The sequence below is a fragment of the Colobus angolensis genome, unplaced genomic scaffold (genome assembly GCF_000951035.1).
Source record: "Colobus angolensis palliatus isolate OR3802 unplaced genomic scaffold, Cang.pa_1.0 Scaffold126, whole genome shotgun sequence".
NCBI classification, from domain to species: Eukaryota; Metazoa; Chordata; class Mammalia; order Primates; family Cercopithecidae; genus Colobus; species Colobus angolensis.
Window position 1 is genome coordinate 5,303,932 of NW_012113808.1, and position 24,941 is coordinate 5,328,872.

Sequence of the window (24,941 nt, forward strand, 5' to 3'; positions counted from 1 at the left end):
CCTGCAGGGGTGGTATAATATAAATAAAACTAGAAAATTAAATAGAAAATATAATTTAAAAAATTAGAATAGCAAGGAACTAAGAAAAAGAAAAGGAGGAAGGAAGAATTTACTCATCAACTACAAAGCACGGGAAGAATGAAACTGGCAGGAGAGTGATAACATTGCATGTAAATTGCAAAATGAAGGTTAAAAGCAATTAAGATACACAAGCACTGAAGAGAATAATAAAAACATGAAATAAGCTAGGATGAGTAGTTAAAATAAATAACACCAGCTAAGAAGATACTTAACAAAGATTAAAAGACAGATCAAGTAGTAATAAAGTAAGGAAGTGGTTTAAGGCAGTAAATTAAAGAACAATTAAAAAACAATAAGGAGAGAAAATTAACAGGCCAAAATGACACTTAATAATTGTATTAATAGCTAACATTTATTGACTTCTTTCTATGTGGTAGACACTTTGTGTACGTTAACTTATTTAATTCAAGTGTATTAAAATAATTAGGAATTTATTTTGGGGGTAAGCACAAAAGAGTTCAGAGAAGGGAAAGCCAGACGTCAGGGCAATAACTGTCCCCTCGCTAAAAAATAATACATAAATAAATAAATAACTGAAGGTAAGCAAAATAGATCTGCAGATATCAATTTTCATCCCTTGTCTAATGTGGTGATTTTTGCAGTTGAAAAACACCCAGTACCTGCCCTGGTACTTTTCTTTTACTTCCTTTCTAGATCACAGGTTCCTAAAGTGTCTAGCATTATAAAATGTACATTCTCTTTCCCTCTTGTCATAGGTAAGATTGACCTTTGTTAGGGGCAACAAAGTTCTCAATCAGTAGAATCCATAGCCCAGAACCTATGGCAGTGGGCACACATCTCGTAATCCCACTCATCTTACGTGACCAAGCTCAGGCCTACCTTCTGGAAGTACTTCCTAGTTCTTTCAGACTGTGCCTGTGTACTGCTTGGTACACAGGAGTTGGAATGGGATTTCTTTTCTGACACTTACCTTTCGTTCCTCGCTAGACCATAGAATTCTGAAGAGAAGGATCCTAGTTTTATATCCTGTTACTCAACTCAGGCCTGGCATACAGTAGGTGCTCAATGAATGCTTTTCAAAGTGAGCCTAGTTGAACCTGTTGTCAGTGGGTTTTGTGTGTATGTTTTTTTAACCAGCATTCTGACCGGATTTTCTGCCCGCCTTGAAACCCTGCAAACATGTATTTTGTATTTCTATTATCCAGAGAATTTCTCCCACGAGAAAATGGCTTTGTGTGTGTGTGTGTGTTTTTCTGTTTACCACAGCCTGGTACCCATCTTTTACCTCCAACTTATTTGTATTGCATACCGTATAATTTTTATGCCAGAAATATTTTATGGGTGTATGTATACTCTGGGATGGGTATATGTGTGTGTGTGTGTGTATGTATATATTCAGAGCTCAGATGTCTGTTACTATATTTTCTCTTTTCCATACTTTTTTTGGGGGTAGGTGCTATCTCAATGGCCTTGAGCTTGATCTATAATTCATTCATTCATTCATTCATTCACTCATTTGTTTAGCAGACGTTTTCTTGGGACTTATTATTACCCAGAATTGTGTTGGGCATTAAGGCAAAGAAAATTAAAAGGAGATCTAATACCTGATCTTGAGCAACTCTCTGTCTTGATCTTGCTGTTTAGCCTGTTTCCATTGGCCCTATTTTTTTCTTTCTTTCTTTCTGTTATTTATTTATTTATTTATTTTGAGACAGAGTCTCACTCTGTCACCCAGGTTGGAGTGCAGTGGCACAATCTCAGCTCACTGCAACCTCCACTTCCCAGGTTCAAGTGATTCTCATGCCTCAGCCTCCCAAGTAGCTGGGATTACAGGCATGCTCAGCTCACTGCAACCTCCACTTCCCAGGTTCAAGTGATTCTCATGCCTCAGCCTCCCAAGTAGCTGGGATTACAGGCATGCGCCACCACGCCCAGCTAATTTTCTTTCTTTCTTTTTTTTTTTTTTTGTTGGGAGACAGAGTCTCGCTCTGTCACCCAGGCTGGAGTACAGTGGCACAATCTTGGCCCACCACCAGTCCCACCTCCCGAGTCACGCTGTTCTCCTGCCTCAGCCTTCCCAGTAGCTGGGACTACAGGCGCCCGCCACCACACCCGGCTAATTTCTCGTATTTTTAATAGAGACGAGGTTTCACTGTGTTAGCCAGGATGGTCTCAATCTCCTGACCTCGTGATCCGCCCGCCTCGGCCTCCCAAAGTGCTGGGATTACAGGCATGAACCACCACACCCAGCCTAATTTTTGTATTTTTTAGTAGAGTTGGGGTTTCACCATATTGGACAGGCTGGTCTCAAACTCCGGACCTCAGGTGATCCACCCACCTCAAAGTGATGGGAGCCACCACACCCAGCCAGCCCTGTTTTTCACAGTGTTCACAGCCCTGTTAACACTCTTCACAGGTAATTGTTGTATTTTGAAAAGAGTTATGAAATCACTTGCTGACTTTCTCTTCTCTGAGGAAAAGAGTCTGAGTTCCCTCAGCCTTTCTTCCTAAGACCTGTAGTTGGCTGCAAATTGCATTGGTTGCTCTTCTCTAACGAGCTCTGGAGATTGGCCACACAGAACCAAGACATAAGTTAGATACGGACTTTTCTTCAGACACTTTGTTTAAATTTTAAATTTTTTTCTGATTGCAAATTAATATTTAATGTAGAAACTTTGGAGAATGCAGGAAAACTACAAAGAAGAAAATTTACTGTTAACTTTGTGCTCATAGCCTTCTAGCACTTTATGTATAGGTGTGTTTTTTTATGTGGGTGTAAGAAAGTTACAATTCATTTTACCTACCTATATTACTAAAAATGTGTTATGAATATTTTCCATATCATTAAACATTCTTCTCAAACATAACTTTAAATAACTGCATAGGAAACTGTTATAGGGAAAGTCCACAATATGTTTAATCAATTTATACTATAGAACATTTAAGCTATGTTTTGATTTTGGGTTTTTTTTTTTTTTTTTACTATTATTAATAACATGGTGGTAAGCTTTATAGTACAGAAAATTTAATGCATGTTTTCTGTTATTTCCTTGGCTAAATCTCTAAAAATGGAATTGCTAGGTCAAAGGGTATACATAAGTTTATAGTCTTTGTGATGTATTGTAAACTTTTCTTCCAGGAACTTCTGTTAACTTATGGTTCTCACTAACAGTTTCTGGTAGTTTCCATTTCCTCACAACCTCAACTGTTTTTCAGTCTTTGTCAATTATCAAATCATTAAATGGCATCTTGTTTTTATTTTAATTTGCATCCCTTGGGTTACTAGTGCGATTGAACATTTTTTATATTTATTGGCCTTTTGTATGTATTCTTGAAATGTTCATCTCTTTTCTTATTGATTTCTAAGAACTCTTACACAATAAGGATATTAATCCTCCTGCACTAGGCCAGCATTTAGTAAATAGGGGAAATTCTCTTTCTGAGTGGAGGAGGACTCCTGTGGAATAAGGCCCCAGGTCTCATCCTATTTCTGTGTAAAGTTCTTCAGAGTGAAAGCTGGATTGTTACCCTAGGAAAACTAAAGGCACATCTGGAAGTGTTACCGGTATTGATCTTAAAATAAATAAATTAATTAACCCTACAATCTGAACTAGCTTGACATTTTCTGTCTTTCTGATCTATGAAAAATCTCAAGTTGTAAAATAGTGCCCAAGAATTTTCTAAAAGAACCTAGAGATTTGTTAGTGAAAAGTTTAGGGGGAGATCTGCCCTAGGCTTAGTATGACCCTAAGCCAAATAAATAAGTCCTTGACTTGCTTATAACCAGGTTGAAGAGCTAACAGCTCCATCCATTTAAAAAGCTTTCTTATGACCTTAGCTACACTTAGGTCAAGATAATGGTATTTTGAGTGACTAGATGTTTTATTTTGGATGCTCGATCAGTCTCCTTGTTTCTTTTACTCTCTGTAAGATAACACATTCTTCTAGGTTGTTGAACTTCGACATCTCACCATCATCTGCTCTGCCCATCTTATTCCATAGCAGCACATGTACAGAAAAGCCAAAGCAGACTCCTGAGTGCAGAGTACAGGTGGAAGATTTATACTGCAGAAATTCTGGGACTCTTTAAAAGGAAAAAATTAAAATTTCAAAAAATCAAACCCCCTTTCACTTGGATGAGAATTTCAGAATAAAAGAGGATGTCCGCCAGCATCCCCTGAATATCTCTAGGGTGGTGTCAAGTGAGTTCAAAATTCTTGAGCACATAGATTGTTTTCAAGCTCTTGTTTTCATTTCATCAGTAAATAGAATTTTAAAAACAACAATATCCTCCCATCAGTAGATTTGGCACAATGGACACTAGCACCCCGTTCTTGTACATTCTTGTCAACATTTTCTGTCTGCATCCCCCACCCCCAAGCCCGGGCCTGCTTCCCACTATATCCCCCCCAACCCTTCTGTTAGCTGTAATGACCCTGCAAACACTAAATGGCATTTGAGTGCATTAAGCAGCAAACTCTCTGGTGACATAGCAATTATGGCTCTGAAATAGATTTGGTGCGTCACGGAGATAAGGGTTTTGAAAGTTTCTGTTGTGATTATAGCCTGTAACTCCCACAAATAATAGGCTTCAAAATAAGAGGCTGCCAACGGAGCCTTTGTGGCTTTGTCTCAGTGATGGCACGTAAATTGCTATTAATGTCCTAAGTGTACTTGAATATGCCAGTCTTTGGGATGTGGAGTTGGCTCAGTGTCTCTCTTTACACGGCATGTCATTGTTGGTCTGATAATCTGGGGTAATTGCTGTCTCTTGGATGGTCAGAAAAGTGTAAGGGATTTAGCTTCCTGTGTGATGGTAAATAGCCTCAAGATTTACCCCACAAAGGCAGGTTCACACATACTGGCTGTGTGTGTATTTCATGTGTAGCCACCATTCACCGTTAAGATGTGTATACCCTTAGTAATACACATCTCTATGTGTACCCTTAGTGAATAATCTCTGTGTGTACCCTTAGTAAATAATAGCCTTGTCAACAAAGCCAAAGCAAAATCAAAGATTATAAAAATGAAATGAAGAATTCAGGGCTGTATATGGTCAGCCAATCAGATAATTTATATTGAGAGTTTAAAAAGGAAAAAGAATACCCTTACTTGAGTTATCTAGGGTTAGCTTTATGAGGGAGCATAACTGCCTTGTCTTACGTAGCTACTCTTTTCTAGCATAAGTAGCATCTGTGTGTCTGTCTCTATTCTTTAGGTACTATGGGTACATTCAAAATGTGTATCAGCTCTACGTGAATATAATAAATATAGAAATTATGCATGTTTTCGAATGCTGTTTGTTGATGTGTGGAAGTGTGTTTGTGTTTTGGTTTTTGCAGTTGTGAGGGTAGAGGTTATTTATTCAGATATAAATAGAATTCTCTGCACTAAGACACCTTTGTTTAGCTAAAATCAAGCTGAGTTTACTTTTCTTTGCCAGGAGATCAGGATAGCCTTTGGAAAATTAAATAAAATCAAACTTCAAGCTTTAGCCTCTTGTATGTTCATTTAGCCTAAGGACTCCTTAAGTCTGTAAGACATGAACATATTATGTTTAACTGTCCTATTTGTACTTTTAACAGAAATGGGAAAGCAGCTCAATCCAAAACCTGGAAATGCACACTATCTCCTATACTGTATGAGTTATGGAGAGGCTCAACTAAAACCACCCCGTGTCTCAGATACCTTATATGGCAGTATTAATCCTGAATCTTCACAACAGATTCATTAGAAAAGAATAAAGCTAAGAAGGAGCCAGAGTAGATCTTGATCTCAGAGTTGATGTATTACACAAGCGCACTTTAATAATGTGGCATTAGGATGTTGGCAAGAGGGCACACTATGATGACGCTACAGTTGATGGGATCTTCCAGTTGGTGACTGAGCACCGCTTAGCAGTTAGTGTGCATGCAAGATGAAATTCAAGGTAGTAACTTGTAATGAGGGAGTTTGTTTTCTTACCGTGTGAACATGGATCAGATATGCCATCTTCCTCTTAGGTCTTAGACCAGAACTCTGCCTTGCCAGTGTAAGTTAAGCCATATTCACTGGCAAAATGGCGCCACCCATGGTAGAGCCTCAGAAGCATAGCCCTGGAGGAGCAGAGCTTGTCTTGTTCAAAACCAAATTTGTTGAGGTGGATTGTTGCTGAGTAGCAGGAGATACTAGAATCCCTGGACTTTTCTGAGGCCAGTCTTGTGGTTCAAATGTTCTAGCATCTTAGTAAACAACACAGGGATTCCCAAAGGTAAACTGAAGAGCACGAGTCAGCTGCCTTTAGCTGTGAGCATCCCAAGTAGCCATGCTCTGCATGTGGAACCCACACATTGTCCCACAGCCCCAGCTTTTGAAAATTGAAACGTCCAAAAAGCAGTAGCAGGCGGTGGATACTAAGTCTGGCAAATCCTGGGTTCTGAGATCTAGTTTTCTCTCCTGAGAAGAAGGACTAAGAGTTCACACTAGATTTATGTGCCATTATATATTTGTGATCCAGAGCAAGAGATGTACCTGTAACAATTCCTTATAGCTGTGCAGTTATGCTGGGCACCTGCAGCCAAGCCATCCAGTACTCACAGGAATGAGACACCAAGGGAAGGCTTCAAAGGCGTCATTTCTCCATCCGTTCGACCAAGTGCTTAATTGAGCAGCTGCTGTGTCAAACATGAGCCTGGTCCTATAATGGCTTGTTGTTGAATGATTTACCATCTCATTGAGGATACATATCAAAGCCCTTCATGTAGCCTGCAAGTCTAGGCATGGCTGAGTCCTCTCCTCTCCGGTCCTATCTTGCTTCACTCACCACTGTGCTCCTCTGTTCCATTTTTTCTGGCCTTCTTTGAATCCCTTGGAGACTCTGGAAAGGCTTCTCTTTGCCCCACTCTTGACTTGTCTGTTTTCTGTTTACCTTCAGGCTGATTTTCCATAAGCCCAAGTGAGGTCCCTCTTTTGTACTGTCTCCTAGTGCTTATTACCATCTAGAATCTATATACATTATTTTGATAATATAGCAAATGTCTATTTCCCGCAAAACAGTAAACTCCTTGAGAGCAGAAACGAGATTTTTTTTTAGCTTATTTTATCAACCACTGTATACCCAGTATGTAGCACAAGTGGCCACTGAGTACATATTTACATAATTAAAAACTAAGTGATTACAGCCAAAAACATATGGTGTGCACTTAGAGATTTTAAATGATAAATAAAAGTTGCACGTAGTTTTAAATGTCAAAATGAAGGATCAGTAAGTCAGTGATATTAGAGGCTAGAGGCGTGGGTGATGTATGCCTTGAAGAAACCTGCCAGAAGGAGGTGACTCTCAAGCTAGGCCTTGAAAGATAACATGGATTTGTAGAGACCAGAGGAGATAGACAGGCAAAGGCAGAAAGTCCCCTCTCTTGACTTCTCTGTACAGTAAAGGAAGAATTCTCACTTTGACAATGAAAAATTATTTCTTTGTGGCAGCGTAAACTATAGAAGTCTTTGCAGCAAGGATTTCTATTCTCCACCAGGAATGGCTGATTGCACTGCTAATCTTTCTGAACATAGAAACCTATAAACAAGATCTCAGGGTTGAAGAGGCTTGATGGGAGCCAGACAAGAGAGGTGTGTGGTGGTGTGGCATTGATGTGAAGCCACCAGGGGCTGACCTAGTGGCAGGTGGCAATTAGAGAGGATACTCTAGCAGTCAAAGGACCGTGGAAACAGGAATCCTAGAGCCAGCAGCATGAGGAAATCCGAGCAGAGGATTGACTTCTGGGAAGTATGATGGCAGGTAGTAGTAGTTGGTGAGCTGAGGTTCCGGAGCAACATTCCAATAACAAGAACAAGTCACTTTCTCCGTCTTTAAGGAACTGTAATAAATAGCAGAAAATTAAGCAAAGCTAGGCATAAGCTTGGTAGAGATGGTCTCAACCACAAGAAAGAAGTTCCTGTATGAACATAGTGATGCAAAATGTCCAAGTAAGACAAGTGGCAAAATTGATTCTGAGTTACCTATGATACCAAACTAGGCCAGAATAAAATTTCTTCTGTCTGAGAGCACATGTTATTCCCAGATAGGGTTACCAGATTTATCAAATGGAAACACTGCACGGGATATACTTACAAAATTACAATGTAACAGGGCATCCCATATTTTATCCGGCAGTGTCATTCCTAGATCCTAAGAGGGAAGCTGAATCTGAATATGGGTCTCACACCAGAGAGAGAAAAGACAGGGGCTCAAGGATGCAACAGGCCATTAGGAGACAATGTCTGTTTTGCATTTTTCAGTTCCCACTGTGCTCAGGGTGGTAACTGGGATACAGGCGCAGTGTGGGTTGTCTCCGTTCTCCTTGTGCCTTTCTGGAGAACACTCCTTGTTAAGACGGTGTGCTAAGCTGTGGTACTGCAACAGTCAGGTTCCAGTGTCTTTCTCAATTGCTTTCTCTAAACGCAAAACAAAATAGTATAAATATTAATTATCGTCGCTTGTTTGGGATAAGCTATGAAGCACCATGTCTCCCTGATGCCAATTTAGTAAGAGAAACGTTCACCGCCTGAATATTAAAGTTACCCAGAAACTTGACGGTGCTTCTGCTCTGTCTTTTGAATATTTGTACACAGCTATTTACATATAGTTGGATTGAATTATGGAGGTCAGGGATCTGATGCCACATGTCTCTCCATGCTCATGTTGGGGGATGGATGTCACAGTGCCACTAAGTGTTTCTTTACTTCGTCTTATGCCTCTCCAAGAAACATTTATCAAATCGGTGCTGTGTCAGGCACTGTGGTGGGCACTTGGGAATAAAAGATAAATCCCACAGCCTTGCTTTTATGGTCAGGTAGGTGAAACCGACATGTGAAGGAAAACACGCAATACAGCAGCACACGTGCTGTGATAGAGGCACATACATAGAACTGGGGGCCTGCGGGAGGAAGAAACAAAAAATATGGCCAGGGGACAGATGGATGTGCAAAGATACTCAAATTCAGTCTTACAAAGCAGCCAAGGTGTGAGTGCAATGTAATTGGAGGAGTGAGGGCGCGGCATTCAAGGGGAATGAAGCAGACGTGAGGTGGCTGCTCTGTCGTGGGAAATTCATGGGAATGTAAATACTTGTGTTGATATGGGAAGTAAGCAAGATCAAGGCTGTTGCGGGCCTGCTGAGGACATTGAACCTCATCTTGAGGCCAAAGGGTAGCCTTTGAAGGTTTCAACAGGGAGAGGACATGCACAGAATGACACTTTTGAAAGATAGCTCTGGTGGCAGCTAGAGATAGGACTGGAGGAATACCCAGACCGGACCTGGATCTGTTTTCCACTGTAAAATTCCCCAGGAAATTTTGAATCTTTTGACATCCCTACGGGGGCTTTCCAATAGCATCTTTTCAAAGTGCTCTCTGTGTAATCTTGGGAAAGTGTTAAGCATATCAGGAAGACATATTTCTTCTAGCTTGATAAAAGAATGATGAATCTAGGATGTGACCTCTACTATGTGAGCTGATATCTCCCTGATAGATAGTGGCTCTGTGTGTGTTTGCATAGAGAGGGAAAGAGGATGCATCCGTGTCTCTTTGTTTTTCTTTCTGGCCGGCCCCAACAGTGACTGGGTGATTGAGGGGCTGGAGCACGTACAGCTCCTCACCCACGCTGAAGGCATCTCTAGTAATGGCATCTGGCCCATATGCAGATCTAGCTCCACTCTGTGCTGACTTCAGCCGGTTTGTGGCACCTCAGTGTATTTCTGGGTTGCAAATGAGAGTTTCTTAGTGCCAGGCTTGCTTGGGCTGTCACATCAGGTGATGAATTCTCTGCATCAACTGTGTGCTGCTAAGGTAAGCGCAGAGGAAGAGTGGGAAAAAGAGGAGATGGGGCAGGTGGTTCTCAGCCCAGCAGCCACTGCTCTGGGCTAAAAGCAGTACTGGATCCACAACAGGGAGGGAGAGGCAACTACCTGTGGCCCCCGTTCTGGTTCAAGGATGGTGGTAGAGAAAAGGCAGGGTTTGGGTTGCAATTCTGTGTCACGTGTCCTATCAGGAGAAACCATGTGGGTTTTCTCATGTGCCATTGCCCCATCCTTGGCTCAATAGCTAGCTCCCTCTGCCTCCTCAGACAGGCATGTTTTAGATGAAGTTCTAGCAAAATTTGATGTATAGCAAATTATGTGCCAAATTCTTTAGGGTAGACCATAGAGGAAATAGTCATTTTTATTCCTGAAATACTTTGTTTCCAAATATCTTTGTGTTTTGGAAATCCAGATTTTCTTATCTTGGGAACCTGCTGTATTTTGTCCTCGTTTTATATTCTATGAGCTTCTCTCTTCGTGAGCTCCAGGTTGAGCCTGCTCTGCTGGCTTAGGCTTCATCTGGTAGAATGAAAAGTTACGTTGGGTCACACTTCCCAGGTGTTGCATCACAGGCCACAGAATTACCTATATAAAACTGAGTGCAAATGTAGACACTCTTCCGTTGAAACGTTTTTAGCAATTAAAAGGGTACCTTTGGTTCTGCAGATTTTACCTCCCACCCTGTGACCCCTCAGTATGGTTTATGACATTAGCATTTCCAAGAATGTGTTCATTACAAAGAATTGTCTGCATCAGAATGTAGAGAGGGAAGCTGAGGTGCAGAAAACAATAAAAATAAAAGTCTTATTTTCCACCCCCCAACCCCCGCACAGTTGTTAATGAAAGCATCCTCTCCTCTTACTGTGCCCAGAGATAAATAAACACACAAAGGCGGAGTTTCCTACTTAATATTCACCCACAGTCGAGGAAGAGGGAAGGAATTGCTCCCCAGGGTTAACGTGGCAGTAAGCGAGGTCAGCTGTTTCCCAAGACGGTGCAGCCTCTGAACGTCTTACATTAAAGCTAGAATGATACAGCTGAAACAGCCGAAGTGATTTACAGGAAACCCGGTTGAGTTGAGTTTGCTCGCAGTTTCTATCTTATGATGGTTTTGGCAGTAACAGCAGCAAGTAATATACCCTCCTATAAAGCACCTCTAGAGAAAAGAATTCTTCCACATTCCCCAGCGTGACATGCTTCTTCTAAAAAGTATTTGTGTTTCTCTAATTTAAACCCTACAGGCTATAATGTCCTAAATTTGGTGAGAAGTGGGAGGTCATAGCTGGCATATCCTGGAACAGGGTGGTCAGCAGTCTCATTTTGCCCAGGCCATAGAGGTCTACTGGGATCTGAGACTTTAGATACTAACATGGGAAAGTCCTGGGCAAACTGGGATGGATAGTCACCAAATCTGAGGGGGGGTGTGTGTGTGTGTGTGTGCATGTGTGTGTGTATCTGTGTGAATGTTTATGGTTGGAGGGAGAGTAGAAAAAACGGGAATGAAAGAGGGTTTTTTAAATGTATTTCTTTTAGCTAGAAGGTTTTATATATTCTTCATTAGGTCAACTAGAATAACATAATGCTGGTTTTGATATTAGCTTGAAATAATTCCTCTTTCTACCATCTGTGGGTTCTCTGTACTCCCTGACATCTTACACACTGGTCTGAGAAAACAGAACTTTTTAAAGAAAAGAGATCAAATTTTTACTGTTTGATTTATTTCAGGTCTGGGATGACTCAAGAAGTCTCCCAGAACCTTCTGGGCAATATAGAATGCCTTGTCAATTCCTTGTTAATGAAACACCACAGAACTAATTTTCTTTACTAATGGCTTCATTTTTTGCGCCACTTATTGTTATCTTAATGGAATTATGGCATGGCTAAATGACAGTTAGAGTGGTGATTTGTGAGCAATGTAATAGAACTCCATTGTTCCATGTTCTATGACATGTATGCTCACTGCTTTCATAAAGCTTCCTTATCTGCTTCTTTTATACCAGGTTGACTCTAAGATACATGCCTTTTTTCTTTTTTTACCAGAATTTTACTCTACTTCATGACACTGTACTTAAAATCTTCTGTCATGTTTTCTTAAATTTCTGTACTGCTGCGTCATTTTTATTCCTGAAACACTTTGTTTCCAAATATCTTTGTGCTTTGGAAATCCAGATTTTCTTATCTCGGGAACCTGCTGCATTCCCCAGTGTGACATGCTTCTTCTAAAAAGTAGAACCCCTACCTTCTGCCCCCACAGATACACTCCTACCTGCCTGTCTGTCTATCTGTCTGTCTGTCTACCTACCTACCTACCTACCTATCTACCTGTCTATCTACTTATCTATCTATCTAAATATCTATCTGGTGAACATTCACATATAAAAATGAGTAGGAGAAACAGATACCAAAGTAATTATATGTGTAATCAAAGCTGAATAATTTTCCCCAAGTAGCAGGATTATGGGTGCATGCTCTATATTTTGTTTTTTATGCTTTCTTATTTCCCAAATATTATAGAGAAAGTATATCTTATTTTTATTTTTAAAAATGACATTAAAGGATCTTCTTTGGGAAAAATAAACATAACCGCCACTCTTAGCCTAAAATGGCACCAGAATCTATATTCTTGGTTGGGACGGGAGCTACAGTATTATCACCCCCGTGACAGACTTGCATTAGGAATCTGAATTAATTCTGCTCTTGATTCTGGTTATACTACAGAGTCTTTGCCCCCAAAAGTTGGAGAAGCTTTCTGTGATGAAAGAAAGAATTCTTTTCCTCCTTATTGTTCTCTGTCTAATCTCTTTATCACGAACAGCAGGGGAAATGTCCTTCAACAGAGGAAAGGAGCGAGAGGAGAGACTTGACTGGATTAGGAGATGGGAGATTGGAACTTGAGAGCAGTTATTCGCTGACCCGCGACTGGGGAGCACTGTTCTTGGCATTGCTCAGGATGCCCTCTTAGTATCCAGAACTGCTTCTCAGTGAGGTGTGAACAAAACCTACCGTGATGCTGAAGTAACTGGTGGGAGCTGCTTTGAAGTTAAAGCCTGGCTTTCTGGGAAAATTGGAGCATCATATGGGTGAACCAATGATAAAGAAAGCCAAGCAGATGAAAAGCGCAGAGAAAATGGAGCCTGATTCAAAGGTCTCGAGGCCTGTGTGCTCAGTCATGAACCAGGACACCTGCTTTTCTCTTGCACCTCTGCTCTCTTATGTATAAAATGGGAACGGACATTTCTAGCACCTATCAAGTGCCAGGCACTCTCCAGGTGCCATGGAGTATGCAAGAGTTGAAGTGGCGATCCCTCCCGAACAGCAACAATAATACCTGCCCCATCTCCCCCAGATTTTTCAGAGAATGAGAGGATAGTACAATAGAAATCATTTTACCAGAGATGTCTCAGACCGGATCTGTTCAACATGAACTCCAAAGGAACACAGTAATTGAAGGGGGGAAAGGCATTTTAGCACACTTATATTTCAGTGCTTTAAAACATAAGCAATCATGAATTATGCATCACAAATTAACCACTATAGCATAGCATTCTTCAACTATTTTAGTGCTGGAATTTTTTTGAAAGGAGTAGTTACTAAACAGATTTTTTTTAGAACGGTTTCAACAGTTTTATTGTTGGGATGCTCCTGGATCTAGAGTCTTATAAAAATGATCTCCAAATATAGATCAAGCCTATACCTTCTCATCTCACCACCTCTCTGGATATATTCACACTGATCAGTCCTTATGGCCTTGGCACCATTGTTGTATCTGTTATAGTCACCTGAATTACCCTCTGTACTTTTCAAAGCTCACCTCAAAGAGTGCTCCCTCTATGAAGTATTTCCTGATGTTGCAACAAAAAGTGATATTGTTTTCATTTGAAACTTCATAACAATGGGACTCTACCATTTATTAGGTTCTGCCTTGATTTATAGTTCATTCGTGGGCTTATCTCCCTCCTTGAGGACATGAACTACATCTCACTCACCATTATATACCCATGAGCATCTAGTGTAGAACCTTGTGTAGAATAGGTAGCTGGAATCCCGTAAGTATATGGGACATCCAGAGCCAGAAAGAATCCTAGAAAGCATTTGAGCCAACCTTCTTATTTTTCAAAAAGGAAGACTAAGGTCAAATAGGTGAAGGTGCTTTACCATCGACATTAGCTAGTTGTTGCCAGAGTCAGAACCAAAACCTTGAGTCTCTTGACCTGCAGGACAGCTGTCATTTCACTGCTGGCTGGGACTTAATTACAGAGTCTTTGAGAAGTATAAACACATCATACTAGTGGGAGGTATTAACATCGTATCCAGAGGCTCACTGGGAGAACCCAAACTTATTTGAGGGTGGGGGGAATATTATCACTTACAGTAATAGTTGCCCATTTGATGAGTGTCTCTATGTGTCCGGCACTGTGGTAGGCCCTTTACACAAGTTGCCTCATTGTCATTGTCTGCTGAAAACAGCCACCCAATCTCAGAGGACTGACTTCTCTCCCTTTTTCCCTTCTAGGCTAATGGAGGTTGGCAGGATGCTACTACCCCTTCATCAGTGACCTCCCCTACAGAAGGCCCTGGCAGTGTTCACTCTGATACCTCCAACTGATCTCCCAGCAATCGCATCCCGGCTGACCCTGTGCCCCAGTTGGGGCAGGGGCAGGAGGGAGGGTTTCTCTCCCAACGCTGAAGCGGTCAGACTGGAGGTCGAAGCAATCAGCAAACACAATAAGAGTCTCCTTCTCTTCTCTTCTTTGGGATGCTATTTCAGCCAATCTGGACACTTCTTTATACTCTCTTCCCTTTTTTTTTTTTTCTGGGTAGAAGCCACCCTTCCCTGCCTCCAGCTGTCAGCCTGGTTTTCGTCATCTTCCCTATCCCTGTGCCTCTGTCCTAGACTCCCGGGGTCCCCGTCCTCTCTCATATCACTGAAGGATATTTTCAACAATTAGATGAATTTAAAGAGGAAAAAAATTACAAAGAAAATAATAAAAGTGTTTGTACGTTTTCATGCTGGTGGTTTGAGGAGCCAAATTTACCTCACTCGGATCCCTGAGTCCCTATGTTAACAGGCAGTCCTTCTCTGTTTCTCTTATTACTCTCACTACCTCTTAGCAGGAATACGCCACATTGCCCTCCTCATTCCAGGCCTCCCTGCTTCCTCTTGCTTTTCCTCCCTGGGGACAGTACTGATTGGAACACTTTCCTCCTCTTCCTTCCCAGTCCCAGCTATTCGCTGGGGACTGTCATAGCTGGGATTCTAAAGGTGCCATGTTTTTCATTTTCATCTCCGCTAGGTTGGTTCCCAGGCAGGAAGTCAGGCAGCAGGGAAGGACATGGGAACAGCAGGTGGAGAATTCCTACAGTCTTTCTTATCCTGCTATCAACAGCTCTCAGTTTCAGAGGCACAGTCTTTGGAGACCATTTAACACTCAGAAAGCAATATTTAGAACCTACTACAAAACTGGGCCTGAGTTAGGCATGGTGATGAATGCATCAGTAAGGAGTAGAAAGTTCTTATCTTGAAACCCTTCAACCTCAACTATGCCTTCATAGACACATACATTCATGCACATGTAGGCACATGCACCATCTCACATCTTCACTTTCCCAAGATGCCATATACGGTTACCTGCATTAATAACCGTAGCACTATACTTTATGAGCCCGAGAGAGGGAATTAGTGACTCTAAGTGAAGGTCACTGACAGAGAGAAGCAGTATGTGTCTGTGGCTTCCAGGACCTGCAGGCCCACTAGCGTGCACTTACCAGAATGGCATACACAGGACCTGATCTTGAGGAAGACCAGGTTTCCAGTGTAAACTACTCTTGTTCCCACCCTCTGGAGCACTCAGGGAGCCACATACAATGGACTTGGTTCTGTTTCGTTTTTTGTTTTATATTAGGCACACTGTATTAATTTTCCAAAATGTTATAGCACACTATGTTCTTGGTCCTGACCTATTGCTCTGGAGGAAAGAGTTGTATAAGAACGTGGCTCATGGGAACTTTTGCTAGCTTCATTTGAGGACCTGAGAATCATGGGGAAAGGGAAGATAATGTTTTCAATGAAATCATCACAGTGAGTTTTCTTCCCTGGGAACACAGCATGTACTAAAAATACATGAGAAAATAGCATGTACATGAAAGCTATTCTCAAAAGTACCCTGAGCTCACCATCTTCATAGCCAACCCTACCAGCTATAAAGATATAAAGATGGCACCTGTATCACTTGATTAAGTGGGAGGTGGTCAAATCTTTTGGTGCCTCATTTTCTTCATCTGTGAGATGGGAACTGTTATGCCTGGCTTATTAAGAGGCTTGTGAGAGACTGAAGAAATTGATTTTATTCATATTCAATCTGTAAATGCGAAGTCAGGGGAAGTAATGTCCCTGAAATAAATGGGTTCATGCCATCTAGGGACAATAAATGGTTTTCTTGTTGTAACTTCTGGTTAATATCAGTACCTTGACGTCATCACCATGATGACAAAGATAAGAGTTTTTGTTGATCTTCTTGGTTTTGGTCTGTCTGGTTTCTTAGGATAAAGAAAAACTTTCAAACTAGAAAAATAGGCCCTGGTTCACTTCGTGTGCACTTGAACCCAATAGGTTGCCTCGTACATACTTGGTCCCTGTCACATTGACTGCTTGGGAGGCTTCCAGGGAGAAGTATGAGACCCTGAGGGGTGAGAATGGGCAGCTAACAAGGACATGGAAATTCTGCATGGCACTACAGTCATGAATAGAAAACACTCTCTGTGTGCTCAGGGGAGCAGAGGCTGCCTCTGAAGAAACTTGAGGGAATATGTATTTGAAGGAAATGCAAAAGCTAAATATTTAGCAAAATGAGATTATGCCTTGATGACTAAAAGGCGCTAGAAAGGATGTGTCTACTAACTTCTGCCTTAATTAGAACAGATGCCTAGAAGGAGCATTTTTGTGACAACTTCATAGTGATTAGAATCAGTGGACAACTTAGTGGCAGGAATGTAATGAAAGTACCCACACAAGAACATGGTTGAATCACATTTGCTTGACTTAGGGCAAAGTACGAAAGAGAGACGAAAGGGTTCTCTTGGAAACAAGAAGAGTGACTCCAGATGTGGCTTGAAATGATTACCGTGTTAAGTTAATGCAAAATATCAGAGCAGTGCTACATTTGCACAGGCAGTTTCTCTCCGGGCAGTAGTTTGCACTGATGATCACTTTTCAGAGCATTTTCCCCAAACAGCACTTCACTTAGTCTTCTCTACACCCAGCACCTCCCCCCTAGCACCCCCTGCAAGCCCACTATCACTTCCGACATCCATCGTGGCATCCGTGAGATCTGTCCACATTAGGCGAAGCAGGAGAGCACTGAGAGCAGCAGGATGGGTTTGGAAAGAGCATGCCTCTGGAAACACAGCTTCCTGGGAATTTACATTAGGCCAGTCCTACAGATACCAAGATGCACCCCAGGATTTCTTCATTTTCTAATAGATGTGGGAGTGCTCCATTTTCCCCGACAGCGAATTTCCCCTGAGAAATGATACTAGACCCTGGGTTTGCCCACCTTGTAACTCTTCATTATCTCCTCCTTTTCATCCCTAATTCCTCCTCCCCCTGGCGTGGAATTGACGCCCGTGCAGTACATTTGCCGAGTGGCACCTTCTTTCAATTTATGTTTTATTTTGCTATGGTGGTGGTTCTTTATTTGCTGGTTGCCTTTTCTCACACATCTTTCTCTCTCTCTCTCCTTCCTTCTGCTTTTTGTTTTTCTGCCCAGAAAAACCTGACTTCGATACCAAAAAAGATGAAACTACAGAAACTCAAATTTAAAAAAAACTTTAAAAAAAAACAAAAAAATACTCAACGATTCTTTCAGCTTTATTAACATTTTCCATTGTTTCTTGCGACTTGTGTCTCGTTCTTTGTAGTATTGATGATGAACATTTGATAATGAATGTTCTTGTATATTCAGATAAAGAAAAAAAAAAACCAAAAAAGCGGTCTGAATTTAATAGTGTTTATAATAAAAATTTAAAAAATGACCCTCATAGCACGCAAAACAGGATGGGGAATTTCCCTTCTTCTTTCTGTGACAATGCGCATCATTCCTGCATTAGTTTTTAACACCAAACTACCTACATTCATCATTTCCCTCATTTTTCTTTTATTTTCTTGCATTTGTGAATTAGTTCAAGAATGCTAGAAAAGTGTCGAGTTGTGCACATCCATTTCTTGTTTCACAATGTTTAAAAGTGGCAGTAATTCATTTTGTAAACTAAAAAAAAAAAAAAGGTTGGAATAGTGAGCATAATAGGTACAACCTAACACATTATTATGTTTATTAACTTTGAGACCCAGAAGTAAATTCTTTTCTTTTCTTTATTCTTGCTCTTAAAAATACAAAAAAAAATGTTTTGTTTTGTGTTATTTTTGGTTTGTTTATTGGTGGGGGGGGCTTTTTTTAATTGTCAGGATTATGATCTTGCTGTTTTTCTTCAATATGTATACAAGGTGATGTGAAAAGGTGACATGGCAGAGTAGTAAGAATAAGTAGGCTTGTTCTTCTACTTTGCTTCACGATTCAGTTAATGCCAAAAGCAAAGATCAAGCCCATGTTGATGTCTCGTTGCTCACCTGCATTTCCAGAGAGTGTGGCACTCCTGCGGTCCCTGAGAAAAATAAAATCAGGGACATGATTCTCCTTTTAGCCTTTTACAAATTCAAAAAATTTAATCCAAGGGAACTTTTTGTGCTATCAGGAAAGGTTTTTGCCATTTTTTGATTCTGATTGTCACAGCCAAGTACTTTGTTTTCTTTCTCCCTAATTAACTACATTCCATGAGGCCTCTTCCAACTACAGAGGCCTTTTCTTCCAGAAGAGTCCTGCAGGAGATGCTGGCATGATGGGCACCATTGGCTAAGTAAACTAGATGCAGGAAGCAGTGTTTGGGGCCAGTCTGCCAGCTGAGTCCTGGTTTTGGATGAAGAGTTGATGAGATACTGGGCCAGGCTCAATGCTGTAGTTTTAATGCTAAGAGGTTAAGTTTACTTCACAGAGTACACCTCTTAGTAACCTCTGACTTAGGCAGCTTGATTTGGAATGTTTTTATTAGAGGAAAAAAGAAAGCCATATTATCTGGAAAAAACTTCATTTTAAATATCCATTATTCAACAAATTACGTTCAGAAAGTGGTCAGAACTTCAGCAAGGAAAGTGAAGTAATAATGCAGAATTGTGGAGCAACACTTCAGGAAATATTTCTACCCAAGCGCTTGTACTTTTGAAGTCATAACAAAATAATGATGAGCTTTTCACATCACCTTTATGGTTTCAATCCCTAGCTCAAAGCTTTCTGGAATCTTTTACTTTTTGTAAACTTTTTTTTTTCTTTTGTTAAAATAAATAAAACATTCAATGTTTTTCTCCTTTTCTCTCTTATTCTTTTCTTTGGCATTTTCATTTTGAAATGCTTTCCTTTGGTTGTTGGTTTTATTCTCCCCCTGCCCCACCCCTTTTCTTATTATTCAGAGTATAAACCTGCAAAGCTCTGCTCTGTTTTGGTTTTGAAAGTTTAAGCTTTTCTGCTTCTGTGAGAGCACAGGCTTCTCTGTCCCTTTTGATTCCAACTGAACTTTTGTGTTCTCTAATGATACTAACACGGTGTAGGTTTTACAGTCTCCTAATTTGTACTGGTAATGCATATTCCAAATAAATAGTTTCTTTTGTTGCAAAAAAAAAAAAACAAAAACAAAAACAAAAAACTTGTATTTTGTGCACATTTCTTTTCTTACATGCTAGCAACTTCTCTTTCCCCAAACTAGGCCTGCATTAGTGTAGATGATGGTCTAAACTGTTGCCCTAATCACTGAAATGTCTACATGCCATGGTGGTGGGGCAGAGACCTCATGGGCCACCTTCTTCACTCAGGAGATCAGAAGGAAGGAAGAAAGGATCATTTGTGGGTAAACAGTAGCTGTATTACAGAGGGGCAGAGCACCCCATCTTGTCTGCTTGCAACTGGCAGCCATCCACCAAGCACCAGTTCAAAGAAATTCCAGGAGTATTTTCCATAATAAATTCTAAGTTCCTAAGTCATGGCTGTTTGCCCAGTGATTCTCCTTTTCTTCTCTTTGTCTGCTGTAATCTGGTCATAAGGAAAATTGTGGTTCCCAAGAGATGTTTCAGGGGAAGGAATCTAGGTTACAACTAATACCCAGTTGTAGGCTCTCAGGAGTGTGATAGATGTTACTCCCAACAGATGTGCATCTCTACCATCTGTTATGCCTACCATCCCAAAGAAGCATCTCTTCCAATAGTCTGCACTCATATTGAACTCCTGACCTTTGAGGTTTTGATATGTTACAGAATGTGGTGTCCCCAGTGTTCTAGCTGGAACACCAGGCCTCCGCACCTAAGTCTGTGCCCAAGTCTTTAACACCATCTTCCCATCCATAGAGTGGGATGGAACTCCTTGTCTGGCTTTTGACATGTCACTCTAGGGCCATCACGTGCATTACATTCTCATTTTCATGCTGTAGCTCTCCTATGAGACTCTGTCCAGATCCTGTATGAGACGAGTATGTGTTGAAAGTTGAGGTAACAATCACTTATCCCAATCACAATTCTAAACGATAGAAACAAGATCAAAGCATCCCCAGCCTGTGGGAATCAAATTATCATTTTTATTGATGGACAAGCTAAGTGCCTACTGGCCTCCAAAGTTTACAGCTATCTGCTAATGTTGAGTTGGTGAGCGTCACCAGAAGCCAAAATGGAGGACTCATGTTCTCTCTTCAAATCTAAACATTGGAATATACTTATGGGAGCAGGCAGGCTCCGATTACTTCCTTTTCCAATTGCATGGAAAATTAGGGTCTAACTCACCCACCTAGTGTATTACTTAGAGTGGTACTAAATAGATATAACAAATAGACCAAAAATGTATACTGCCTCAAATGCAATACAAGCTATTTCTCACTTACGGTATAGCCCAAGGCAAATGTCCCTGGTCATTTCCTCTCTTTGAAGTAATTCGGCGATCTAGCTGCTTCTACTCTGTGGCTCATCCGTCCTCCAAGAATCTGTAGCTTTTCACATCTAGCCCACAGAAGGGAAATGGTGTGAAGAAGGCCCACCCACTTCTTGAAAGCCTTGACCAAGACTTCCCTTCCATTCATATTCCTAAATGCAAGGGTTAGGGGTAGGCGTGGGGATTAGAAAAGTAGTCCCTGGCTAGGCAGCCACTTCCTGGGAATAACTGCACACAGTAACTTTGTAGACAGCTGACCATCTCCATCATACCTAGTGATGGGATAAGGAAGAGCAAAAGACAAGCCCATATATAGCTGTTTCATTGATTAGATACACTTTCAGTAGAGAGTCAGCATTCCACATTTGGCTTGATTACTTTTCACAAAGAAGATCAAGAGAGGGATTTAACAGGGGCCAGAGATGTGCAATCCAATATTGCCCTCTCAAAGTAGAGGAAACAAAAGTCTCCACCTCTAAGGAAATGTAAGAATGCGAGATAAACAACTCCTTTTTTCCAACATTCTCCAAATGTTGTTTTCTAGCTTGCCTGAGCACCAAGCCTATGGTCATTAGGAAGGGAGAGCTGCAGTACGTTAGGGTCACCTTGTTCCCATCTTCGGGTCACACCGATATGTTTACTGCTAGCTGGAAGAATCAACTCTGGCAGCCAGCAGTCATCTTAGAGAGTATGGTAAAGTGTGGGTCAAACCCCTTAAAATCACAAAATCTCATATGCTCACCCCTTCTCCCAAACCATAGATTTGTACATGGCTGTCCTTATAGACTAGACTTCCACCACATCCCCCATTTTATTTATTTATTTTTATTTATTTATTTATTTTTTTTTTTTGAGACAGAATCTCATGTGATCTCTGCTCACTGCAACCTCCGCCTCCCGGGTTCAAGCGATTCTCCTGCCTCAGCCTCCCAAGTAGCTGGTATTACAGGCATGCACCACCATGCCCAACTAATTTTTGTAATTATAGTAGAGATGAGGTCTCACCATGTTGGCCAGGCTGGTCTCGAACTCCTGGCCTCAAGTGATTCTCCTGCCTTGGTCTCCCAAAGTACTGAGATTATATGCATGAGCCACCACGCCTAGCCAAATCCCCATTTTAAAAAGAGACATGACTGGTCCAAGTGCAGTAGTGTTTGCAACTAATTGATTACAACCAGTTACAGATTCCTTTATTCCTTCTCCACTCCCACTACTTACTTTGATAAGACTTTTAAATTAAAAAAAAAAAATTTTTTTAAACGTGCAACCAAATGTCAATTTTACTGACCACCATTTCGTATGCAGAATATAGCCTTCCTTCTAGAAACACCCAGTGTGGAGAGAGGCACAAGAACCTAGTCTTATAAAACATGCAGTGGGTGAGTTCAAGGAGGTTGTTTTAATCTGGATCCCTGAATCAGGAATGATGCTTTGCTTTGGGGAGTTCCCTCTCGTTCCTGCCTAAAAGCTACTATAGTGTACGAAGAAGTAAGTGGTTTTGCTGACCACCGAGGCCAGTGTGATTCAACCTATGGCTTCCAGCCTTAGGCAGACTTCTGAGGTCACCTTGGGCATTGTAGAGGTGAGGTAAGGAAGGTTGTAAAGGGTTATAGCAGTGGCATTGCCCAGGGCCACATTTGTTGGAGAATCATTGTCCTTGTGTATCCTCCCAGGACCCATGCAAAAGACAATGCAGCTTTTATTTCTGGATGCTTCTGGATAGATCAGAGTGGTACATTCATTCATATCCAGGTTTTTCTGTACCCTCAGCCAAAATTCACTCTCTCCCACAATGCCCAGCCACACGACATAGCTCACCAGAGTTAACATGCACTTTGTGATAGCATAAAAGGCCCCAAGTGATCGCATACATTTGAATACAAATCTCTCATTCTAATATTCAGACAGAAGTTGAAGTTCAAAACAAAATACTCCTCTCTCTCGCTCTCTCATTTTTTTTTTTTTTTAAGACATGGTCTTCCTGTTTCGTCAGGCCGGAGTGAGGTGGCACGAACATGACTCATTTCAGTCTCTACCTCCCTGAGTTCAAATGATTCTCTCACCTCAGCTGCCCAGGTAGCTGAGACTTCAGGCATGCACCATCACACCCGGATGATGTTTGTATTTTCTGTAGAGATGAGGTCTTTCCATGTTGCTCAAGCTGGTCTCGAACTCCTGGGCTCAAGCAATCTGCCTACATTAGCCTCCCAAAGTGCCAGGATTACAGGCATGAGCCACCACACCTGGCTTCCTCTCTTTTAAATTAAAATTCAAAGAAATATTAGTCTACAACTCCACAGTCTCCAATTTCCTCCTACTGTGCTCATTCCCAGCCAGTACACCCTCACTCTGTTGCCAGAAGTAAAGCTGAAGGCCTTCCTTCTGTAACAGCAGCAGGCCTCTTCTACTGAAATGAGGATAACCGTTCTGCCTCCTCCAAAGTTCAATTAATCCAACCTTGAATCTTTCTAGTATCCCATTTTTTTTTTCTAGAAAGTCACTTAGTAGGCATTTGAACCATATCCCAGTGTTGGCCTGACCCACAGAATTTAGAAAACACAGCAAAGCTCAGACTCCTACAGCACAGTTAGGTTTCCAGAGCCCAGAGCATAGAACATGACTGGTGGTAATGAATGACCATAGAAGAGATTTGAAAACTTGGTGAGGAAGCAGGAAAGACAGAGAGCACGAGACAAATCAAAAATACAATTTTTATTTCAGTTTTTACAATGCCAGTTGAGTACTATCAAATGTAATGTTGAAAAACAGCCACCAACAAGAGGTTAATTTTGCACTCTGCTTCCTATATCCTGAGGGAAACAATCCAATCTATGCATTCTGCCTCCTTTCTCTGAGAATGACCTTTGAAATATTCATGTCTTTGTGAAAAATTCAAAAATGTAAAATGGGTCCTCTCCAGTCCACAGGCTCACTTGAGGCTCCTGCCTCCCACTTGGTATTCATATACATATTTAAGATTTATCTCAATTTCCATTTCCCTTTAAACCCTGCATCCCTAATCCCAGATACGTTTATCCCTGTACCACTGTGACCTCTGCTGCTTCTTTCTCTGGAATTCCTTCAGCCCATGACCTTCTCTGGGCTTTTCCTTTGTCTCGGTTGGAGTCAAGCTCAAATCCTGAAGCAGTCTGTTGTTGGTGCAGAGGGCAGGGCTTCTTCCCTGGGCACCACTCCCCACAAAGCCTCCCCTTCCCTCTGCCTTGGAGTTCCAGGCCTTGAATAACTGATGCTGCTTCAGTATTAGCAGAAACATTCCTTTCTACCCTCCCCTTAAGATTCACTCCTGATGTGTCTCTCCTATTGTTCCTCAACTCCTTTTCAGCAGAGCCTGCAAAGTTTAAAATGTTCTCGCCTGCTCCTTTTCCTGGTTCCATCCCTTCTCTGTCTTGCATAGGGCTCACTCTCTGCTTTTGGGCACAGACATTTGTTTTCCTAACATACTTTTCTGAATTATATTTTTAATTTTTTTTCGATATCTCCAGATCTGTTCAAAGCTTCCATTGTTCAGCAGCTTTAATTCCTTGAGTTGAGTAACGCTTCACAGGCAGAGTCTTCCCAGGAGCACACGCCCAGGCTCAGCCATCACGTGGCTGCAGTGTGTTTCCGCCCTCCCAAGAGCCCTCCCTTAGAGCTCATTTCCTGCGTTACACCTTCAGAACACGTGGCAGGTCTGTTTCTCTATACGTGTAACTGCTGTGTTGGAATTCACTCATAATCCTTGAAGTATTTTCCTCTGATCTTCTTGATTTTCCCCTTTCAAATGTGTCCACCTTTTCTGTTCCCACCTAGTTAAGCCTTCTGAGTCACCAGTGAGAACATTTCCAATTGCTGCCATAACTGGTCCCCTATCTGCTGCTGTGGGTGCTTTCTGGATCCTTTGATATTGAGGAACACGTTGGTTTACTCACTGAGATCCTAAAGGCAAGACCACACATACTTGAATCCTAGCTCTGCTACTGCCAGGTTCTTCCTGATGCCACTCTGACAGCAGATAGGAAGTTTTCTTCCAATTCCCAAAAACCAACAA

The 24,941-nt window shown here is 41.4% G+C and overlaps 1 protein-coding gene across 6 annotated transcripts in view; it reads left to right on the plus strand.

Moving 5' to 3' along the window:
* Positions 1-19,606, plus strand: part of PBX1 (pre-B-cell leukemia homeobox 1) — a 302,032-nt gene extending 282,426 nt beyond the window's left edge. For 5 of the 6 annotated variants that reach the window (XM_011933346.1, XM_011933348.1, XM_011933350.1 and 2 more), the window contains one exon: positions 14,389-17,851. In XM_011933346.1, coding sequence (XP_011788736.1) covers positions 14,389-14,481 — 93 coding nt within the window. In that variant the 3' untranslated portion in view covers positions 14,482-17,851. Of the gene's footprint in view, positions 1-14,388 lie in introns of all 6 variants that reach the window. The other variant, XM_011933349.1, reaches the window with a different exon arrangement.
* The last annotated feature ends 5,335 nt before the right edge of the window (positions 19,607-24,941 follow it).